The sequence below is a fragment of the Palaemon carinicauda genome, chromosome 19 (genome assembly GCF_036898095.1).
Source record: "Palaemon carinicauda isolate YSFRI2023 chromosome 19, ASM3689809v2, whole genome shotgun sequence".
Taxonomy (NCBI): Eukaryota; Metazoa; Arthropoda; class Malacostraca; order Decapoda; family Palaemonidae; genus Palaemon; species Palaemon carinicauda.
In genome coordinates this window covers 70,284,346-70,305,152 of record NC_090743.1, presented here as the reverse complement: position 1 = coordinate 70,305,152, position 20,807 = coordinate 70,284,346, and the positions used below count along the sequence as shown (strand labels likewise).

The window sequence follows — 20,807 nt, the reverse complement described above, 5'->3', positions numbered from 1 at the left end:
AGAAAGTAGCCACTGAACAATTACAGTGCAGTAGTTAACCCCTGGGGTGAAGAAGAATTGTTTGGTAATCTTAATTTTGTCAGGTGTATGAGGACAGAGGAGAATATGTAAGGAATAGGCCAGACTACAGTATTCGGTGTGTGTAAGCAAAGGGAAAGTGAACTGTAACCAGAGAGAAGGATCCAATGTAATACTGTCTGGCCAGTCAAAAGACCCCATAACTCTAGCGGTATCGGAGGTTTTGCTTGCTGCCCTGCCAGCAGACTCTGTTGCTGCTTCTTCCTCCGCCGCCGCCACAGAGGACTGAGGTTCTCCCCCTGACGAGCATCCTTCGGGGGTGGGGAGAACAAAGTCCAAGGCATGTCTCTCCTGCAAGTGTTCACCTTTCTCGATCCTGGGAAGGGGCACTCATAGAGACTCCTCTTCGGAGGCCTGCTGGCAATCAGCTTGTTGATCCTCTGGTTGCTGCAGGACATTGTCATTGCGGTAGGAGACCTTACCGTGCTCGTCCACGGCTACGCCTTTGGGGTGCCTCTTCACCTCCAGCGAAAAAATTACTCTTTAAATCTTCATCCTTGCAGCTTTCCTCTTCCGAGGAACCTTCCCGTCTTGCTTCTTCTGGTTCCCGACCTTCGCCTGCTTCATCGTATTCGTCTTTTCACCAACGAAATTTGGTTTGTATCACTCCTGCGAGGGATTGTTCACGATCCCCTCCTGAGGATGTGCCTGCTTCCAAAGGACACATTTCTCCTTCTGTTCATCTAGCAGCTGTTTGCTGACCCTCTGCCCATCGTTCACCTGTTCGCCGAGTTTCTGTGCAGCGTTCCCCGTCTCGTCTCTCATCAGGCTCCTGCTCAGCATTCACCTGCTTGTCAGGTTCAGGTTCATTGTCCTGCTGCTTGTCAACCCGCAGGTCGTGAATCGCCTGCCCAGCCGACAACTCATGAATCGCCTGCTTAGCCCACAGCTTGTGAATTGCCTGCTCAGCTGTCAGCTCGTAAAGTGCCTGCTCTGCCGACAGCTCGTGAATCGCCTGCTCGTCAACGTCGGGTTCCGCCTACTGTTCATCGGTTGCCTGCCCGCCAGTGCTCACCCACTGCTTGTAAATTGCCTGCTTGCCGACTCGCCGTACCACAGATAGAGTATCGCCGTCTTTTAATCAGAGCATTATTCCGGCTTCACGTAAGCCCCGATCACCCTCGCGTCAATAGCGTCGTTCCCCACTAGTTCGTTGATTGTCGGCTCACCACCTGTCCTCTTGTCAGACAATTGTGGTTGTCATAGCAATTTTGTGTTAACGCTCACCTGCTCATTAGTGTTCATCAACGGTACACCAGTGTTCGGCAGTGCGACACCGATCGCCAGGTTCTCCAGTGCGCCACCATCCAGTGATTCTTCAGTGTTCGCCAACGTGTCGGTGGTCATCAACCACCCAGCGTATAACTATATAGGTGAGTAGCCACCCTCATCCAAGTGAGGATTGCCATCTAATGACCTCTAAGCAGCATAAGTCCCAAAAGAATAAGACGCTTTCTAGGTCTCCTCTGTCAAGAACCTTGGTTCTTTCTTCAAGGAATTGTAAGGTTCCCTCTGATCATTCAAAGTCACCCCATTCCCCTCCCTGCAAATGCATAACAGTGTAACTGCCGGGGAAATAGGAAGGGGGTAAGTCACAGGTTTTCAGGGTTATGAAACTACTGGCACCAAGGAAGGAACCAATGTCGATGCTTCTGAAGTCTTCCTCGTCTGGGATGAAGACTCCTCGGAAAGACCCTTCGATCTCGTTCCCTTCAGGGGAACTTAAGGACAGCGCATCCATCAGCCTACAGTCATGGTTCAGTGCCTTAGTGAGGGCCGTAACTCAGACCTTTGGGCTTAGTATCCTATCTTATCCTGCGAAAATTCCCAGGGTTTCCCTTGGGGATTCTACCGTTTCGACAAAGTCAAGGCAACGGACTTCGCTTGTGTCTTCCCTGAAGAGGAAGAGAGGAGTACCTGATGATTTACCATCATCTAGGGTCAAGCTGATGTTGGTCAGAGCTTCAAGGATAGAGGTCGTCCCTTGTAGGCCATCTTCTCCTCTACCTATCATTTCCGTTGATCCTTAATGGGTTGTATGGCAAGACATGCATTATATGCTTGCCTCCCTTATGGAAGACTATTCTGCCGATTAGTCCGTTGAGTCTAGTCGTTTATCTCATCGATATCCTGGCTTTCAGCCAACCTAACGTTCCTTTGTGCTTCCTGTTGACGTTGGCGTAGCTAAGTCACGTCAGTCAGGTTGTTTAGAACCACACTCGATGCGGTCTCGTGTGGATTTTCAGCCGCATTTGGACGTTAGGCCACTTGCTGATGCTCCTGTTGACGTTCAAGACGTTCGCTAACAATCGGAGTTGACTTGTTTTGACGCTGTGCGTCAACCTCCGCATTCTAGAGTTGTTTTGACTGCTCAGTCTAGGCAGTCAAAGCAGCCTCGAGTGGACGCTGTGCGTCCTCACGCACCTGTTGTGGTTGACAGTTCAGTTGTTGACAGTTCACAGACTGTCAAGCAGTTACATGACGTTGCGTCCTAGTCCGCTACTAATGCACCAGTGAGTGTGGACTCTGCTTGTAAAGCATTGCCACCACGGTAGGTCTCTCCCTTGCTTGAGACTCAGCTTTTATCGGACAAGGTTCCTGTAGATGAGGAAGTTGCTGTTCCCCCTCCTACTGATATTCCCTAGAGGACTCTGTCAGATGGAGAGGAGCCTAAAGCTGCTTAGCCCTCTATGGACTTTAATTAAATCATGATGATTTTTTTTAAGGATCTTTGTCCGGATCTTTTTGTAACTGCTGCTCCTCGTTCGCCTAAACGTCAGAGCTTACACTAGGCCTAGCTACTTCGAAGCCGTTGTTTTTAAGCTAGTGCTCTCTCGCTCTCCTAGAGAGCTTTACGTTGGCTAGGTGACTGGTTTATCACCAGGAGGAGTTTGGGGGATACAGCCTTTGCTTTCCCTTCTTTTAAACTGGCTTATAGAGCGAGAGTCTGATATGACACGAGAGAAGTTCTCGGCTTGGGAGTTCATGGCTCTGCCCAGATAGACTTCTCAAATCTCGTAGACTCTCCCTGGCGCCTGGCCAGGAGACGCTCCAAGTTTTTTACAGGTCAACTTCACAGCTGTTTTCGAGCCTTTGAAGTTTTGCTGTACAATTATGTCATGCATAAACAAGGCTTTCAGGGATGGAAAGCGGTACCGCCTCAGTCGCTAACCCCGTCTGTTGCCGCACCTGCTCCCGTAGACCCTAATTGGGCTTTGCTGCAAGACATGCAGTCCAAGCTTGCGTCCTTGATAGAGGACTTTAATGCGGAGAAGGTTGCTGCCGAACCTTCTGGCCAACAACCTTCCAACCGGTCGGTTGTGCGTCCTGTTGACGCTGAGGTAACCTTCTCGCGTCTGCCAGTTGAGGTGGTTCCTCCACCGATGCGACCCAGTGTGGGTTGCCAGCCGCACGTTGACGTTAAGCGACGCTCGGAGGTGGTTGTTGACGTTCAGGACGTTCAACAACCAGCAGAGGTGACTTGTTTTGACGCAGTGCGTCAACCTCAGCAACCCGGTATGGTGTTGACTGCACAACCCAGACGGTCTAGACAGTCTCGGGTGGACGCTGTGCTTCCTCGCGCACCCATGGTTGTTGACAGTTCACAGACTGTGCAGCAGTTCCATGATGTTGCGTCCGGCTCCGTCACGCATGCACCAGTGCGACCGGACTCAGCGAGCCAGACGTTGCCCACTCCGTTGCCGTTTCCTCATCAGTTTTCGGATGAGGAACCCTCTGATGAGGACGTTGCTGAACAACAAGACGATCAGCCCCCAGAATAGATCAAGCCCTGCTATCCATCCAGAAGATGCTGAAGAAGGAACGCTGCTCAGTCAGGCTGTGGATGAGTCTGGTAGGGACGCTGTCATCCGTGGAACAATTTGTGTCACTAGGAAGACTACACCTCCGTCCTCTTCAATACCATCTAGCTTTTCACTGGAAAAAGGACAAGACGCTAGAAGCGGTCTCGATCCCGATTTCCGAAAAGATAAAGTCTTTTCTGACTTGGTGGAAGGACAATATCAACCTAAGAGAGGGTCTTCCCCTGGCTGTTCAGACTCCCAACCACGTTCTCTTCTCGGACGCATCGGACGTGGGCTGGGGCGCGACACTAGACGGTCGGGAATGCTCAGGACTGTGGAACTCGAGTCAGAGGAGCATGCATATCAACTGCAAGGAGCTGTTGGCAGTACATCTGGCCTTGAAAAGCTTCAAGTCTCTCCTTCGAGGCAAAGTGGTGGAAGTAAACTCGGACAACACCACGGCCTTGGCGTACATCTCCAAACAAGGAGGTACCCACTCACTGACGTTGTACGAGATCGCAAGGGACCTGCTCATCTGGTCAAAAGGTCAAGACATCTCCCTAGTAACGAGGTTCATCCAAGGCGACTTGAACGTCATAGCAGATTGTCTCAGTCGGAAAGGGCAAGTAATTCCAACCGAATGGACCCTCCACAAGGATGTGTGCAAGAGACTTTGGGCCACTTGGGGTAAACCATCCATAGATCTCTTTGCAACCTCGCTGACCAAGAGGCTTCCAATCTATTGCTCTCCAGTCCCGGACCCAGCAGCAATACATATAGATGCTTTCCTCCTAGCTTGGTCACATCTGGATCTCTACGCATTCCCACCGTTCAAGATTGTCAACAAGGTACTGCAGAAGTTCGCCTCTCACGAAGGGACAAGGTTGACGTTAGTTGCTTCCCTCTGGCCCGCGAGAGAATGGTTCACCGAGATACTTCGATGGTTAGTAGACGTTCCCAGAAGTCTTCCTCTAAGGGTAGACCTTCTACGTCAGCCACACGTAAAGAAGGTACTCCAAAGCCTCCACGCTCTTCGTCTGACTGCCTTCAGACTATCGAAAGACTCTCGAGAGCTAGAGGCTTTTCGAAGGAGGCAGCCAGTGCGATTGCTAGAGCAAGGAGAGCGTCTTCCATTAGAGTCTACCAATCGAAGTGGGAAGTCTTCCGAGACTGGTGCAAGTCAGTTTCTGTATCCTCGACCAGTACCTCTGTAGCTCAAATAGCTGATTTTCTCTTATACCTGAGAAAAGGACGATCCCTTTCAGCTCCCACTATCAAGGGCTACAGAAGCATGTTGGCATCGGTCTTCCGGCATAGAGGCTTAGATCTTTCCAAACATAAAGATCTGCAAGACCTCCTTAAGTCTTTTGAGACCACCAAGGAGCGTCGTTTGGCTACCCCTGGATCGAATTTAGACGTGGTACTAAGATTCCTCATGTCAGACAGGTTGGAGCCGTTACAATCAGCCTCCCTGAAAGATCTCACTCTTAAGACTCTTTTCCTGGTATGCTTAGCCTCGGCTAAAAGAGTCAGTGAGATTCATGCCTTCAGCAAGAACATCGGATTTTCGTCGGAAAAAGCCACTTGTTCGCTGCAACTTGGTTTTCTAGCCAAAAATGAGCTGCCTTCTCGGCCTTGGCCTAAATCTTTCGATATTCCCAGCTTATCGGAGATCGTAGGCAATGAACTAGAAAGAGTCTTATGCCCTGTTAGAGCTCTTAAGTTCTATTTAAAGCGTACTAAACCTTTACGAGGCCAATCTGAAGCTTTATGGTGTTCAGTTAAGAAACCATCCTTGCCTATGTCAAAGAATGCTTGGTCAGACTTTATCAGATTGTTAATACGAGAAGCTCATTCACATCTGAGTGAGGAAGACCGAACTTTGCTTAAGGTGAAGACGCACGAAGTTAGAGCTGTAACAACTTCCGTGGCCTTTAAGCAAAATATATCTCTGCAAAGTATAATGAACGCAACCTATTGGAGAAGCAAGTCAGTGTTCGCGTCATTTTACTTGAAAGATGTCCAGTCTCTTTACGAGAACTGCTACACACTGGGACCATTCGTAGCAGCGAGTGCAGTAGTGGGTGAGGGCTCAACCACTACAATTCCCTAATTCCATATCCTTTTAATCTGTCTTTTGAAATGTTGTTTTTTATGGGTTGTCCGGAAGGCTAAGAAGCCTTTCGCATCCTGGTTGATTTGGCGGGTGGTCAAAGTCATTTCTTGAGAGCGCCTAGATTAGGGGTTTGATGAGGTCCTGTTGTATGGGTTGCAACCCTTGATACTTCAGCTCCTAGGGGTCGATCAGCATCCTAAGAGGATCGCGAGGCTCCGTAAGGAAGACGTACTTAAAAGGCAGAGTAATTGTTCAAGTCGACTTCCTTACCAGGTACCTATTTATTTTGTTTTTGTTATTTTGATAACTTCTAAAATGAAATAAAAAACTCTTAGCTCATAAAATGTAAACATATATTACTGGTCTCTACCCACCATCCTGGGTGTGAATCAGCTATATATTCACCTGCTAAGTTAAATATTTAAAAATGATATTTTAATTATAAAATAAATTTTTGAATATACTTACCCGGTGAATATATAAATTAAATGACCCTCCCTTCCTCCCCAATAGAGACGCAGTGGGACGAGGAGAAAATTGAGTCTTTGTTTACATAAGAGCTGGGTATCTGGTCGACAGATGGCGCTGTTGGGCACACCCGCAACCTGTGTAGCGATCGCTGGCGAGTTTTTTCCGTAGAGTTTGTCTGTCGAGCAACAGAGTTGCAGCTATATATTCACCGGGTAAGTATATTCAAAAATTTATTTTATAATTAAGATATCATTTTTCTTGATTTTTTATTCATATAACTGCCAAGGGAGCAGGTTTCCTGTAAGTTTACGCTTTTTGGAGTCGTTTGAAGACAAACAGTCAATTTGCTTTAAGACTTGTTATTTGTGATGACATTACTCCTTTTTTTTCTCACCAGATTTATATTAAAAAAGCTTGTGATCTTATATAATTTATTCCAGTTAGTGTGCAGAATTTTTATTTTTTGACCATCCATAAAATTTGGGGGGACTACTACTGTACATGAAGTTCACCATCTGCTACTAGACTCCTAAGGGCATACTGTACAGAAGTTGACTTTGCTTTAAGATTTGATATTGTTATTTTATCACCTTGCTTTTCCTAGTACTATTTTATGGATAAATTGATTGGTTTTTTAATTTGTTATTACTAGTAAACTATTTTTCAGGCTAATGTTTATCTTATTTACCATAGGTATTCTTGGCTGTTGCACCCCCAAAAGGCGAAGTGAATTTGAGCATGCTATGGTGTCTCCTGGCCGTTGGATTTGCACTGTATCCTTTTGTAACTTGGAAAGAGTTTAGAGTTAAGTGTATGTTGTACATTCATATTTCTGAAGATCAAAAATCAGTTGTGGTCTGGTATATTTTAGCATCTTGATTCCTAAATATAGACAGTATCCAGCATGTGACCATTCCAATACCCGATATTCAAGTTCACTGTACCTTCGTTAACTAGTGTATATATTGTCCCCATTATATGGTGTGCTAGCATTTCAGGCCCCTGTCTTCTGATACCTTTGCTCCCATTCCCTTTCTTCTGTGAAAATCGTCTTGTTGATCATATTAGCTCATCTACCTCAGCTTTGGTCTTCACCTTTCCTTTCACCATATGCAATGGGGTATTAAAAAGCAACATAACTGAAGAAGTTTTACAATGATGGTTAATGTACTGCATGTTGTGTGCGCAGTTGAGGCAAGTAATTAGTTCACATATATATACTGACCTCAAATCCTAGCCAACATCCATTTATATCACTAAACTTTTTACATTATTCTAGTTATTGTAAATCACATTTATTTCATATTCATTTTCTTTTTATTTTATGCAAGTAGCTATCTTTGCCTTTATGTACAGTAGCTGCTATCACAAATCAGATTTCACTTGGTATGAGGAATAAGGATTTTGAAATTTGCCATTTGAATTTTAAGGCCTTTCAAATTCTTTGCATTATGTTTATAAGTAAGTTTACTTGCTTCTACACGGATACAAAGTTCTGAGTCATTTATATGGGTTAATCCTAGTCTTGTTTTCTCTACGACCAGACAATCAAAGAAAAAGGTTTTGATTGCATCATTCTTTTAGTTGCCAAGCAACCACTGTTCATGTGGGGTAGGACGCCCGCACATGATGCTGACCATACACTCCTGGTTAAGTAGTTAGGAGGATGTATTTCACTTCCTTTTTACCATCAGATATCTGCATTTGCCATCAATATAAGTATTGCTTGTTTCTTTTGTGCCAATATTCACTGTCACTTGCGTTTGTATCATTATTTGTGTGTAACAAGTGAGTGCGTTATGTCTAGCAAGCCAAATATGCGTTCATGCCCTGACTGTGATGGATGTCCCGAGTAGTACCTTCATGAGCCGGGTTGAAGTTAATCTGTACCCTGTTTGTCCCTCTTAGCGTGGTAAGAGATGTTCTGTGGAATCACCATGTGAGTACTGCAGGGAGTGGCATTCCTCCCAGTGTGAGAGATAAAATTTTTTTCGCAAGAAACGATCTAAGCGAGAATGTTCTTCTTCGTTTTCTGTCAGCAGTGGTAAGAACAAAAGTTTGTCTTTGCGACGAACGTTATCCTCCCACCATGTTCTTCGTGTCAGGAGCCCACCGAGGCTCCAGTCACGGATGATGAATGCCATGAGATTTTTATTAATTTTTTATCATCGAGTGTTGATAATGTACAGTATGAACTTGAACCAGTACTTATAGCGGATCTTTTGGCTACGGCCACTGTGTTCCCAGAGCCAGGTCCAATATCAGTATCCTCAGTCCCTGATTACCCTGGTAGCCTATGCTTTGATCTCCTTTACCACCTATGAGTGTGTTGAGTGGGGAATCCTACATGTCTAATTATACAATGTACAAATAAGATCTTTCCGTTCTTGGAAGTACTGTGCTCTAATCCAAGCTTTGAAAGGATCTCCATTCTCCCAATTGTAGAACCTTAGAGTTGAGCCTGCCATTTTCCCTCGTACTGAAGCAGTACTATTGAAAGACCATTATTACCAGTCTCCAGCTCATCCAAACAAGCAAGGCTTACCTCATATGCCCAGGGATCCTTGGCATTGATCTCTACTAAAGAGTTCCCAGGGTGCATTACAATACATGTCATTCCTTTATTAAGAGGGTGATCGGACCGCTTCCTCTGTGTCCACATCCCAACACTTGGCAATGCCAAGCTGTTCTAAACAATTGTCTCCTTCTAAGCCTACTAGTTTAAAGAAATCGAGTGACAAAACCCTCTTAAATTCCCCAAATTTTGTCTATTAAAAATTTAGCCAGGCCGAATATTCAGCTTAACAAGTCTGTAAGCACTGCTGTGGCAAAGCGTAATGACGTCACTATACTCACTGCCATCTCTGGTCAGGCCAACAACTCTAAACGAGTTGTCACTTTCAAACATCATGACATCACGAAAAATGCCGCCATCTTTACACATGAGAGTATTTCTCTGCAAAATAACAATGCTAACACATGACATGATGCTTTTAAAACCTCTCAAGCTAGTTTACGATCAACGTACCCTGAAATGCGTGGTAGATCGACACCCTGCTATTTTAAAATTCCCCTGGAGTTTTATAAACATCTGGCTAGAACTTGCGATACCAAAGCCTTGACTTACACTTATAGCAAACCCAATAATTTACATTATCAGCCCCACACTAGCTCTTGGCTTAAGTGTCGTAATGCTTCACATGTCACGCATTCTATGTAACAGCATTTTGTTTCAGATGATTCATTTCAAGTACAGGGAATGGATAAGGGGCGAGAAGCGTTTATCCCCTTCCCATGAATTACACCGCCATCTGACACAGATGAGGTTACATTTGTTAGATGTCATAGGTGAGGCCCATCCAGATAGCACCTACAGGAAATTTTCTCTCTCGCTATGAAAATTGAGGTCAGAGAGAGATTGCAATTCTTCCGCCTCACGGTCTGTTGCTAGAGGCTAATGCTCTTATAACGGGAGTGAGCTGGACATGATCATTCCGCTCCTTCTCTGCCTCCTATTCCCATCACAATATGAATGACACAAGGGAAGAGAAGAATGTTTGAGGAAGAACAAAGAACCCAGCGATAACTGTTAAACCAGTTATTCCGAAAGTGGAACAACTGGACATTATCATTATTAATAACTCCTTGGAGAACCTCGCTGCGCGCGAGCACCAGCTCAGTTGAAGTAGTAGTCCTCGAGGTCCCGATTTCTGGCTTAAAGGCTTCACCATTTGTTAAGATTATGAGCTTCATCCATTGGCTTCCCAATTTGTTAAGATTATGAGCTTCATCCATTGTTTAGATGGACTGAATGAGTCCCCTCACACGTAAACCGCTAATAAACAGCGTGCAATTGGTTCAATCTTCCCATAATCTCAAAGCAACAAACACAGGTTTGATGTGGTGCTTTCTAACTAGACAAAAGACACATTAGATTTGCTTGATACATAAGTCTCAGAATCTGAAAATTCCCTTATGGCCAGCATTTTCTCAAAACTACCACCCTTAGCCCTTTCGTGTCAGAGAAGTTATGTACACTCTGGCACCTTTCAAGGCCTACTTATTATTGACTCTGATGTTGCTAATCTGGTGACATCGGTACTAGTTAATAAATTGTCCAACCTCCCCTCCATCTATTCAGGTCCCGTAATGGCGACCATGTATGTAGCAGCTATGTCTGCAATCCACACCTGCGCATGGCTAGACCTCTCGTCTGGAGCAGTATCCTACTTTGTGGTCACAGAGAACTCAACAGAATAACACGCCCTTAAGCAGTTTGAGGAATTATCTCGATCTGGGGCTAAAGCCTTTGAATTCCTTTTACCTATGGCTTAACTGGATCCTAAAGAGGTGCAACTCTTCGCCAAATGCTCTTGACAACGGTCACCCATAGATATGTTAGCCCTGAGAAACCCTGACTGAGTGAGATACCTTATCTGTTCCTCTCCTTGGATTTTAACTGAGTGAGATCTCCTTCTCTGTTCCCTCCATCGGATGTAGCTATGTGTAGAGTGAAGGTAGAGAGGTTACATCAAACCCCTATGATAGGAAGGGTAGAAGCACCAAGGTTGCCTACCCACTCTCCCAGCAGCAGCTAAAAAACTTGCCCTTCAAGCCAGTTCCTCTGCATAGACGACTTTTGCCACCAACAGATTCATAACAGCCTGGGAGGCAAGCTCCTAGACCTACCTATGATCCGAGAGGATATCAATCTGGATGAAGAGGCATGTCCCCTTCCTTATCACCAGTGGGGGGTTGCCTACAAAGCTTTTCGCTAAGGTGGCAAGTCTTCAGGGTCAACCCTTAGTCATCATATATATATATATATATTATATATATATATATATATATATCTATCTATCTATCTATCTTATCTATATATATATATATATATATATATATATATATATATATATATGTATATATATATATATATATGTGTGTATGCTGTATATGTATATATATGTATGCTGTATATGTATATATATGTATATATGTATATATGTGTATGTATATATATATTATATATATGTGTATAGATATATATACAGTATATATATATATATATATATATGTGTGTATGTACAGTATATATATATATATATACATATATATATATATATATATATATAATCTATATATTATATATATATGTGTATATATATATATATATATATACATGGCCTGAGCCCAAAAATATATATATATATTTTTGGGCTCAGGCCATGTCGTCCTGATGGAAGGTTCCTTTAAGTAGCTTCCTAGGGTATATTTGACTACAATGATATTCCTAGGGAATTTACCTTAAGGTCTCCAGAATTCTAACTCCGGTCGCGAATATCCCTACTTTTTCTTTTCAGGGATATCGTATAATATCAGAGGACGTATTCTTGACACGCCACATAGCTATCTTCACCCCGAATAGCGTTTTTGCTTCGAGGGGGAAAAGTGGCAAGAAAAAACAAAGGGGAGCCCTTAGTAAGGTTCCGCTCCTCCGTTACTGTTTTGAGTAGCTAGATGATGTCATCATCGCCGCCATCTTTATTCCGTTATTTGTAGCGCTACTGCTCGGTGATTTTCCTGGTGCTCTCTCGCTATTTTGGAATTTTTGGATTTATCATGCAATCTCCAGCCTCTTCTGCCTCTGGAAAGTTGAGTATTTGATCTTTACATTGTATAAATGTAAGCTCTTGCCTTTTTATAAAATGAATTTAGGTTAAATTAACGTATGCAAGAGCTGTTGCCTGAGCCGGAGGCATCATGGGCGCTGTCGTTCGTAACGCATGAGTCATTTAGTTAGCCAGAACGACTTTCCCGGTATAAGAGCATTAAATAATGTTAGCTATTCAGCCTTCATTACTAGGAATTCTTTATATTATGCCAATAGTATTAATTTTAGTTTTGGGGATTCAGGTAACCGAACCTTGTTTACGCTAGGCTTCCTAGCCTAGGTGTTTCAGTTTTAGTACTTTCATGCATGATATAATAGACTTTCCTAGTGCTACAAATTTAATGAAGCTTTAGGCAAAATTTATACATGTAAGATATATTGATTGCATAATATCTTCCTCTTCCAAGATAGTATACGAGAAAGTTTCGGTGATTTAGGTAATCGATTCTCACTGCTACTAGGCTACCTGCCTAGTGGCTTTAGTATACTTTCATACATGTTCTCTGGTTACCCTCGTGTATCGTTTTATTGATTCAGGCGGAGATAGATATCTCCTAGAATTACTATAAGGCGATACTTGTCTCCTGTGGAGATGTAAGGGTAATCCCTCCTCCCTCTTGAGTTTAGCCTAGGCTATAACCCTAGTCAGTCGTGCCTCGAGTTATAATTCAGACAGGACTTGGCTAGGGTTTTCTGTCCCTTCCCTATAACCGCAAATGCCGGTAGCTGGCTGGCAGGGTGAATAGCATTCCCCTGCTGGACTAAGCTGCCGGCATAGGAGGCTAGACCTCCCTAGACCGCACCTGAAGGCTTTATATGATATTGATACTTTCTCCCTGTGGTCTAGCTGACTTGTCCTGTGCCGGCGGACCCTAGGCTGAGGAATAGACATTCTTATGCTGCCTAGGTGACACCGGCACTGGAACTCTGTTCCTCTCTTGTTTAGGGGTGGCGGCGAGAGCGCTGCCAGCCCCTTTACTGTATTAGCCGACCCTAGGCTGGAGAATAGAATTCTCCTGCCGTCTGGGATGGCTTCAATACTGGAACATAGTTTCTCTTAAGGGTGTGGTAGGGCCGGCAACCCTGCTGGCTCCTTCCATACCCCATAGGACCCTCGCCCCTCCCCACTCTGTCCTTTAGTCTATCACAAACCTTTGGCCTTCATCCTACAATCGCGCCGAATGCCGGCAGGTTGTGGGGTTGGCTCGGGCTTTTGTCGGTAGTAGCAAAGTCACTCAGCTCTCCCTTATGGATGCAATGCTCCGGGATAGCTGGGCTGGCTGCCGGCAGAAGATCCCTTTTGCTGTAGAGTGTTCTTCAGTCCTCTCTTGGAATGCCATTCGCAAACCTGTGGCTGGCAGAGACCGGCAATAGCTGTGGATGGGTGGAAGCCTGAATATACATTCTCCCCTTCCATTTGAACCCTCATTCTGGAAGAAGGCAGTAAGGCAGAGCTCTTACACTATCCTTCACTCCATGCTTTCTCTCTTTCTATTGGCTAGTGTCGCCGGGTTCTAACCCAACGGCAGCTGCCGGCCACTACCCTAGCCAGCAACGTGCTTGTTAGACTTGTGCGTCGGCAGCCCAATAGTCGCCGGCACAACTGAATTGGCAGGCAAAGAGTCGGCCGAATTCAGATTGCATACACTGACTGGCAGGTCGTCGGCTGGCCTAGTAGGCCGAGAGCTGGTGGGGTGCCGGCGGCCAGGGGTCTGCCGACCGCCGTCTATATAACCAGATCGCCGGCTGGCCTAGTGTGCCAACAGCCGGCGATCCGCCGGTGGCCGGCGGGCTGCCAGCCACCACCACAGCCGGCAATACGCTGACTGAACTGTGCCCTGGTGCTAGCCTTGCCGGCAACATGCCGGCTAGAACTACATTATATGACTATACAGTAGCCAGTATATTTGCAATATAGATCATACTGCTAACAGAAAACTACAGTATATATTATACGGTAGCCTAAATTTTCCAACATACGGTGTGTAGCCATGCGCAGCCTATTGTTGAGACCATACAATATGAAGAAAGGAAGTTCTATCTGTAGACTGATAAATGATCAGTGATGATGATCGTCAATCTTAAACCTTCTGGGAGCCAGAATTAAGTTACACTTCCAATGGGCTTTCTAAAATTGGTTTTAATTTTGAGGGAGGTCACAGCAATTGGCTGGGCAGGAAACACATGTATGTCTTAACTATTTAATTTCTAGCTTATCTATCCTAAGCTATATGCAAAACAAAAACTATTAATTATTATGTTAGTATAGTTTGTCCAGTGAGATGAACCACCGTATACTCATTTTATTTTCCTCTCTTTACAGGAGGATCACCCTAAGTGCAGCAGCATCTTCTGCAACGTGAGGTGCAAGAGCTTGTGCGGGCCATGAGGTGTGTAGGGCACACGCACGCTGTTCCATCACCAAGGGACCTCTGAAGTATTGGGACCCCCAGGTATATAATGTTTGCAAAGCCTTGGTTACTGAGGCTTTTGATGACCCCAAGTCAGCGGAGTCAAGGGATGCAGCAAGAGAAAAGCTGCGTAGATGGGTTCGTGGCTTCCAAAAGAACGCCAAGGGGCCTTACGTTCCGAATGAAAGGATGCGGGCCTATCTTTTCCCTAAAGCATATAAGGATGCTGTCATACCACAGCTTCGCACAGACCCCCCTTGCGTCCAGTTATCCGTCCAGTCGGAGGTCTTGGACGCGATGAAGGACATCCAGCTAGACAACAGGATGTCAGAGGTGTCAGAAGACACTGAGAAGGACCTTCTTGCAGGAGGTCAAGAAGAGGAGTCTACTTTGGCTCCTGATACCGAGGAGGAGGAAGTCGAGTCGGCTTCTGTTTCGTCGGTTCTTGCCCTAGAACCAGTACCCTCGACATCATCTGCTCCTCCATCTGATGACATAGAGAAGACTGTCTTCCATCATGTCAATGATGGAGAAGATGCAGAAGCAGAATGAAGAAAAGGAAGCTGCGTTGAGGTTGGAAATACGCCAACTTGCAGCATCCCGTGGGTCTCACAAGAGACTCAACGTGAAGGAACTTCCTTCATGTTCTGATGTGAACCCGTGGAGGCATGCGGAATACATGCCCCTGACAAACGGGAATATCTATACAGTGAACCCTCGTTTATCGCGGTAGATAGGTTCCAGACCCGACCGCGATAGGTGAAAATCCGCGAAGTAGTGACACCATATTTACATATTTAACATGTATATTCAGACTTTTAAAACCTTCCCTTATTCGTAGTACTGTTAACAAACTACCCTTCAATGTACAGAACACTTAATGAATGTACTACAGTACCCTAAACTAAAACAGGCACAAATATTAAAGGCGATTTTATATCATGTGTTTCCTAAACACGCCAAAAAGCACGATAAAAAATGGCAACCAATGTTATGTTTACGTTTATCTCTGATCATAATGAAGAAACAAACGCATTTACACATCTGTGTATAGGTTAGTTTTTTGCATCGATTATATTGATTATTCAGTACAGTATGTTGATTTTGTTATTACCAATGTTTGACTTAATTTTTCTTAGGACTTCCAAATGAAATGTTTTTCTTTATGACGTCGCCTGAAACGACGGCGTCATAAAGTACGCTCAGTAAACAAACGAAGGTATTTAACGCGCATGATGAAAGTGATAAATAATGATATTACAGTAAAAGCTTTTATAAAATATGTTATTACAAATATTATTTACCGTATCTATATAAAATCATACATACGTAGCAAAGCAGGAAAACAATTTACGAGAGAGAGAGAGAGAGAGAGAGAGAGAGAGAGAGAGAGAGTTGTTTTACATACGTAAATGTAAATTTTAAACAAAAAAAAATAGCCCCATTTCATATCAAATAGATCACAAATATTTTACTTTATCATATTACAGTAGTCTGTATAATACTGTAAAGTTCAGTACAGTATGTTGTTGTTATAGTCGTGGCGATGAAATTCTCACGAAACAAAAACACGCCATTTGATTACAACAGCTGATTCTCTCTCTCTCTCTCTCTCTCTCTCTCTCTCTCTCTCTCTTTTCGTGTTATACAATACTTACATTTAGATAAAGAAACTAAAATTAGTTTTCTTAGTGTCAATTAAATACGAAACGAAAAAATTATGCCGAGTCTACATCCATTTCAATCATAGCTAAAAATACGGCATCCGATTTCATCAGCAAACCACTATTTTTTGGGAAACATCATTTTATTCTAGAAAATTGCTACTCTTTAAATAGTTAATTGCACATTAAGAAAGCGTGTACTTTTGTTTTTAAATTTCGGGTGTGTTTTAAAAATCGAGTATTGTTGACTTCTATTTGTTTTACTTTTGGCTGTGATTAGATCCGCTGACATCTACTGTAGCTGCCGCTCTTGAGAGTGTACGAATACACTAACAAAGTATCGTTTATACCATTTCTTAACTTATTCAAACCGTCTACAGTATACAGTTGATATTACATAAGCACCAATGTGTTTTAACCTATCAAATTTTTTTGTTTATTACATTTAAAACCCCCCTCTACCTCTCTCTCTCTCTACCTCTCTTCTCTCTCTCTCTCTACCTCTCTCTCTCTCTCTCTACCTCTCTCTCTCTCTCTCTCTACCTCTCTCTCTCTCTCTCTACCTCTCTCTCTCTCTCTCTACCCTCTCTCTCTCTCTCTCTCTCTCTCTCTCTCTCTCTCTGGGCTACTTTTCACTACCTCCCATTCCTTACCTCTCTCTATCTCTCTAACAAATGATATCTTTGTTGCTCCTCAAAGTTTCATTTATATTGAAAATCAATCATGATTCAATTTTCCTTACTTTCTCCAATCTCGCACCATCGGTCACATCGCGGTATTTTTGAAATTTCCGGAAAATCCGCGATATATGTATATACCTGGGTTATGAAAAAAATCCGCGAAGTGGTGAATCCGCGATGGTCGAACCGCGAAGTAGCGAGGGCTCACTATATCTCTGAAAAGGTGGGATCAGTCCCCATTGAGGATGTGGAGTTTTGGCCCAGCTTCGAGTCTTATCCAGACTGCTTCGTCCGTCTGAAGGCGGAACCAGCGTCGAAGGAAGAGACAGAGCCAAAAGAGGTCATACTGTAGTTTTTTACCATTCCAAATCTCAGGCTTTGTTGGCTAGTACCTTGAAGGAGAGGGGCTTCACTAATTCCAAGGTGCCAGCCCTGAGTAAGAAACAACCTTCCTTTCTTGCTTCAACTACTCGGGCCTTCCCCTTCATGAAAAAAGGGTACAAGGCCGTATTAAAGGCAATCGAAGCAGGAAACCTTGCCCAACACTCGAGGAGTGTAGACCCTTATCCCTAGCTTTGTCTATGGACCAGAATGACAGGAAGGAAGTACATCTTACCTTCTCAGTCGGGAATTTGGAGGCAGATATTGCCGAACGCCAGTTCGGTGAGCACCTCCGTAAGTTGTCGGAGTTTCTCTTGCGCAGGGAGCAAGAGACTAAAGAAAGGCTTGCCACTTCTATGTTCCTCCAGACTACCTTAGAGACAATGGCAAGCGACCCTAAGAACCCAGATATGTTTATGGTTGTGGCCAAAGCACATTTGGCTACTGTAACGAAGGACCTATATGGCTTCGTTAAAGCCAGAAGGGCTTGTAGGGAGTTCATGTTTGCCTCGGCTGCAGTGAGACACGAATCCAGGAAGCTAATATCTTCCAATATCTGGGGAAAGGACCCTCTTCCCGAGTGAAATGGTCAAGGAAGTAGTCGACAAGGCCACCACGGAGAATAGGAACCTTCTCCAGAAGTGGGGCTTGTCACTAAAAAGGAAGTCTTCCCCCGGTGCCCCAGGTGGTGGCACAACCTCAACCCACCTACCAGTTGGTACCCCCAACAGGTGGTGACACAGTCACCAGCATTTACTCCAGCCTTTGAGAGACAGTCCACTACCTTTCGGCCGAAAGGTAGAGGAACATTTAGAGGTTCCTCTAGACGCCCCTCAAGAGGAAGAGGAAATAGGGGAGGATGCGGTCAATGAGGCAAATCCTCTGGTCAACAGCAGAAATGAGATGCTTCCGGTAGGAGGAAGACTATACTCATTTCGGGATTGTTGGACCTTCGATCCCTGGGCCCACAGCCTGATCAAGAACGGACTAGGTTGGAGCTGGAACACAGCTCCACGGACATTCCCTCAATTCTTCCAACACTCCACCCCCGTTCAGGAAGAATACATCCGAGAACTCTTGAGCAAAAGAGTAATAAAGAGGGCAAAATCCATCAAATTTCAAGGAGGGCTGTTTTGTGTTCCCAAGAAGGGCTCAGACAAACTCAGAGTCATTCTGGACTTGTCACTTCCCAACAAGTTCATAGTAAACTACAAGTTCAGGATGTTAACCCTTCAACACATAAGGACCCTGTTGCCCAAATAGACATGGCAGATGCCTATTGGCATATTCCAATCAATCGTCAACTTTCCTCCTACTTAGGATTCAGGCTACAGAAGAAGAAATACGTTTTCAGAGCCATGCCCTTCGGGCTAAACATAGCCCCAAGGATCTTCACGAAGCTTGCAAATGCATTCGTTCATCAACTACGCCTAAAAGGTGTCCAGGTAGTAGCCTACCTGGACGATTGGTTGGTGTGGACAGCATCCGAGATGGAATGCATGCAAGCCTCCAAGAAAGTGATCCAGTTCCTGGAACATCTGGGATTCAAGATCAACAGCAAAAAGTCTCGACTATCTCCAGCTCAGAAGTTTCAATCGCTTGGAATACATTGGAACTCACAGTCACACTGTCTCTCCATTCCGTCAAAGAAGAGAAGAGAGATAGCGGGATCTGTCAAGAGACTTCTGAAATCCGGTCGGATATCAAGACGCCAACAGGAGAGAGTGCTGGGCTCCCTTCAGTTTGCATCATTGACAGACCCGGTGCTAAGAGCACAATTAAAGGATGTAACAGGAGTCTGGAGAAGATACACATCAAATGCTCATAGAGATCTAAGAAGACCAATACCGACTCGACTACGATCACTTCTCAAGACGTGGTCGGAGGCCAAATACCTGAAGAAATCGGTACCCTTACAACCACCTCCACCTTCAGTCATCATCCACACAGACGCATCAAAGGAAGGATGGGGAGATCACTCTCACCAACGGAAAGACCAGGGGACTTGGTCTGATCTATTCAAGACCTTCCACATCAACATTCTGGAAGCCATGGCAGTCTTCCTTACACTGAAAAATTGGCTCCTCGCTGCTCGACCCACATGAAATTGGTCCTGGACAGTGAAGTAATAATGAGATGTCTGAATCGTCAAGGTTCGAGATCGCCCCAAATCAACCAAGTGATGTTGGCCATCTTCCGTTTGGCGGAAAAGAAGAGATGACACTTATCAGCAGTTCACCTCCAAGGGTTCCGCATCGTGACGGCAGACCCTCTATCCAGGCTCACGCCGATAGAGTCAGAGTGGTCCCTAGACGCAGGATCATTCTCCTTCATCTTACGTGAAGCCCCAGAACTGCAGATCGACCTCTTCACGACGAGCGACAACAAGAAACTACCTCGTTACGTGGCCCCATATGAGGACTCTCTAGCGGAAGCAGTGGACGCTATGCCCCTCGATTGGAACAGATGGTCCAGGATTTACCTGTTCCCTCCATCCAACCTTCTGTTGAGAGTCCTCAACAAGCTGAGATCCTTTCAGGGAATGGCAGCGATATTAGCTCACACGTGGCCAATGAGCATCTGGTTCCCTTTAGTATTGGAGTTGCAGCTGAGGCTGGTCCCATTGCCGGGCCCAGTTCTGACTCAACAAGTACAGAAGTCGACTGTCTTCGCTTCATCACAGAAAACCCGAAACCTTCATCTCATGATTTTCTCTCCTTAGCAGTTAAGAAAAGGTTCGGGATTTCGAGAGACAGTATAAACTTTCTTGAAGAATATAAGTCTAAATCTACCAGTAGACAATATGAGTCGTCTTGGAAGAAATGGGTTGCGTTTGTCAAGGCAAAGAAACCAAAGGAGATCTCAACAGATTTCTGTTTATCCTTCTTTATTCATCTTCATGAACAGGGTTTAGCAGCCAACACGATAACAATGTGTAAATCTGCCTTGACTAGACCTTTACTGTACGCCTTCCAAGTAGACTTCTCTAACAAAATCTTTAACAAGATCCTTAAGGCCTGTGCTAGACTGAGGCCTGCAGCACCTCCGAGGCCCATCTCGTGGTCCTTGGATAAGGTTCTTCACTTTGCATCAACATTGAACAATGAGAACTGTTCTCTGAAAGATTTGACCCAAAAAGTTATATTCTTATTTGCTCTAGCCTCGGGGGCCAGAGTTAGTGAAATAGTGGCCCTTTCTAGAGATGAGGGTTATATTCAGTTCACAGAAAGGGGAGAACTGAATCTTTTTCCTGATCCAACGTTTCTCGCTAAAAACGAGCTACCCACCAAGAGGTGGGGTCCCTGGAGAACTTGCCCTCTGAAGGAAGATGTCTCTCTGTGTCCAATGGAGTGCCTAAAGGTCTATCTTCATAGAACTTCAGACTTTGGGAGAGGACAGCTCTTTAAAGGAGAAACACCAGGTTCAAATTTGTCTCTAAAACAACTGAGGGCGAAGATCACCTACTTCATTCGCAGACCGGATCCGGACAGTACACCCGCAGGTCACGATCCGAGAAAAGTTGCTTCGTCTC

The 20,807-nt window shown here is 44.7% G+C and overlaps 1 protein-coding gene across 1 annotated transcript in view; it reads left to right on the top strand.

Moving 5' to 3' along the window:
* emei (transmembrane protein 161-like emei) overlaps positions 1 to 20,807 on the top strand; it is a 196,903-nt gene that overhangs the window by 30,204 nt on the left and 145,892 nt on the right. Inside the window, exon 4 of the mRNA XM_068393608.1 lies at positions 7,162 to 7,241. Within this exon, the coding sequence (XP_068249709.1) occupies positions 7,162 to 7,241 (80 nt within the window). The remainder of the gene's footprint in view (positions 1 to 7,161; positions 7,242 to 20,807) is intronic.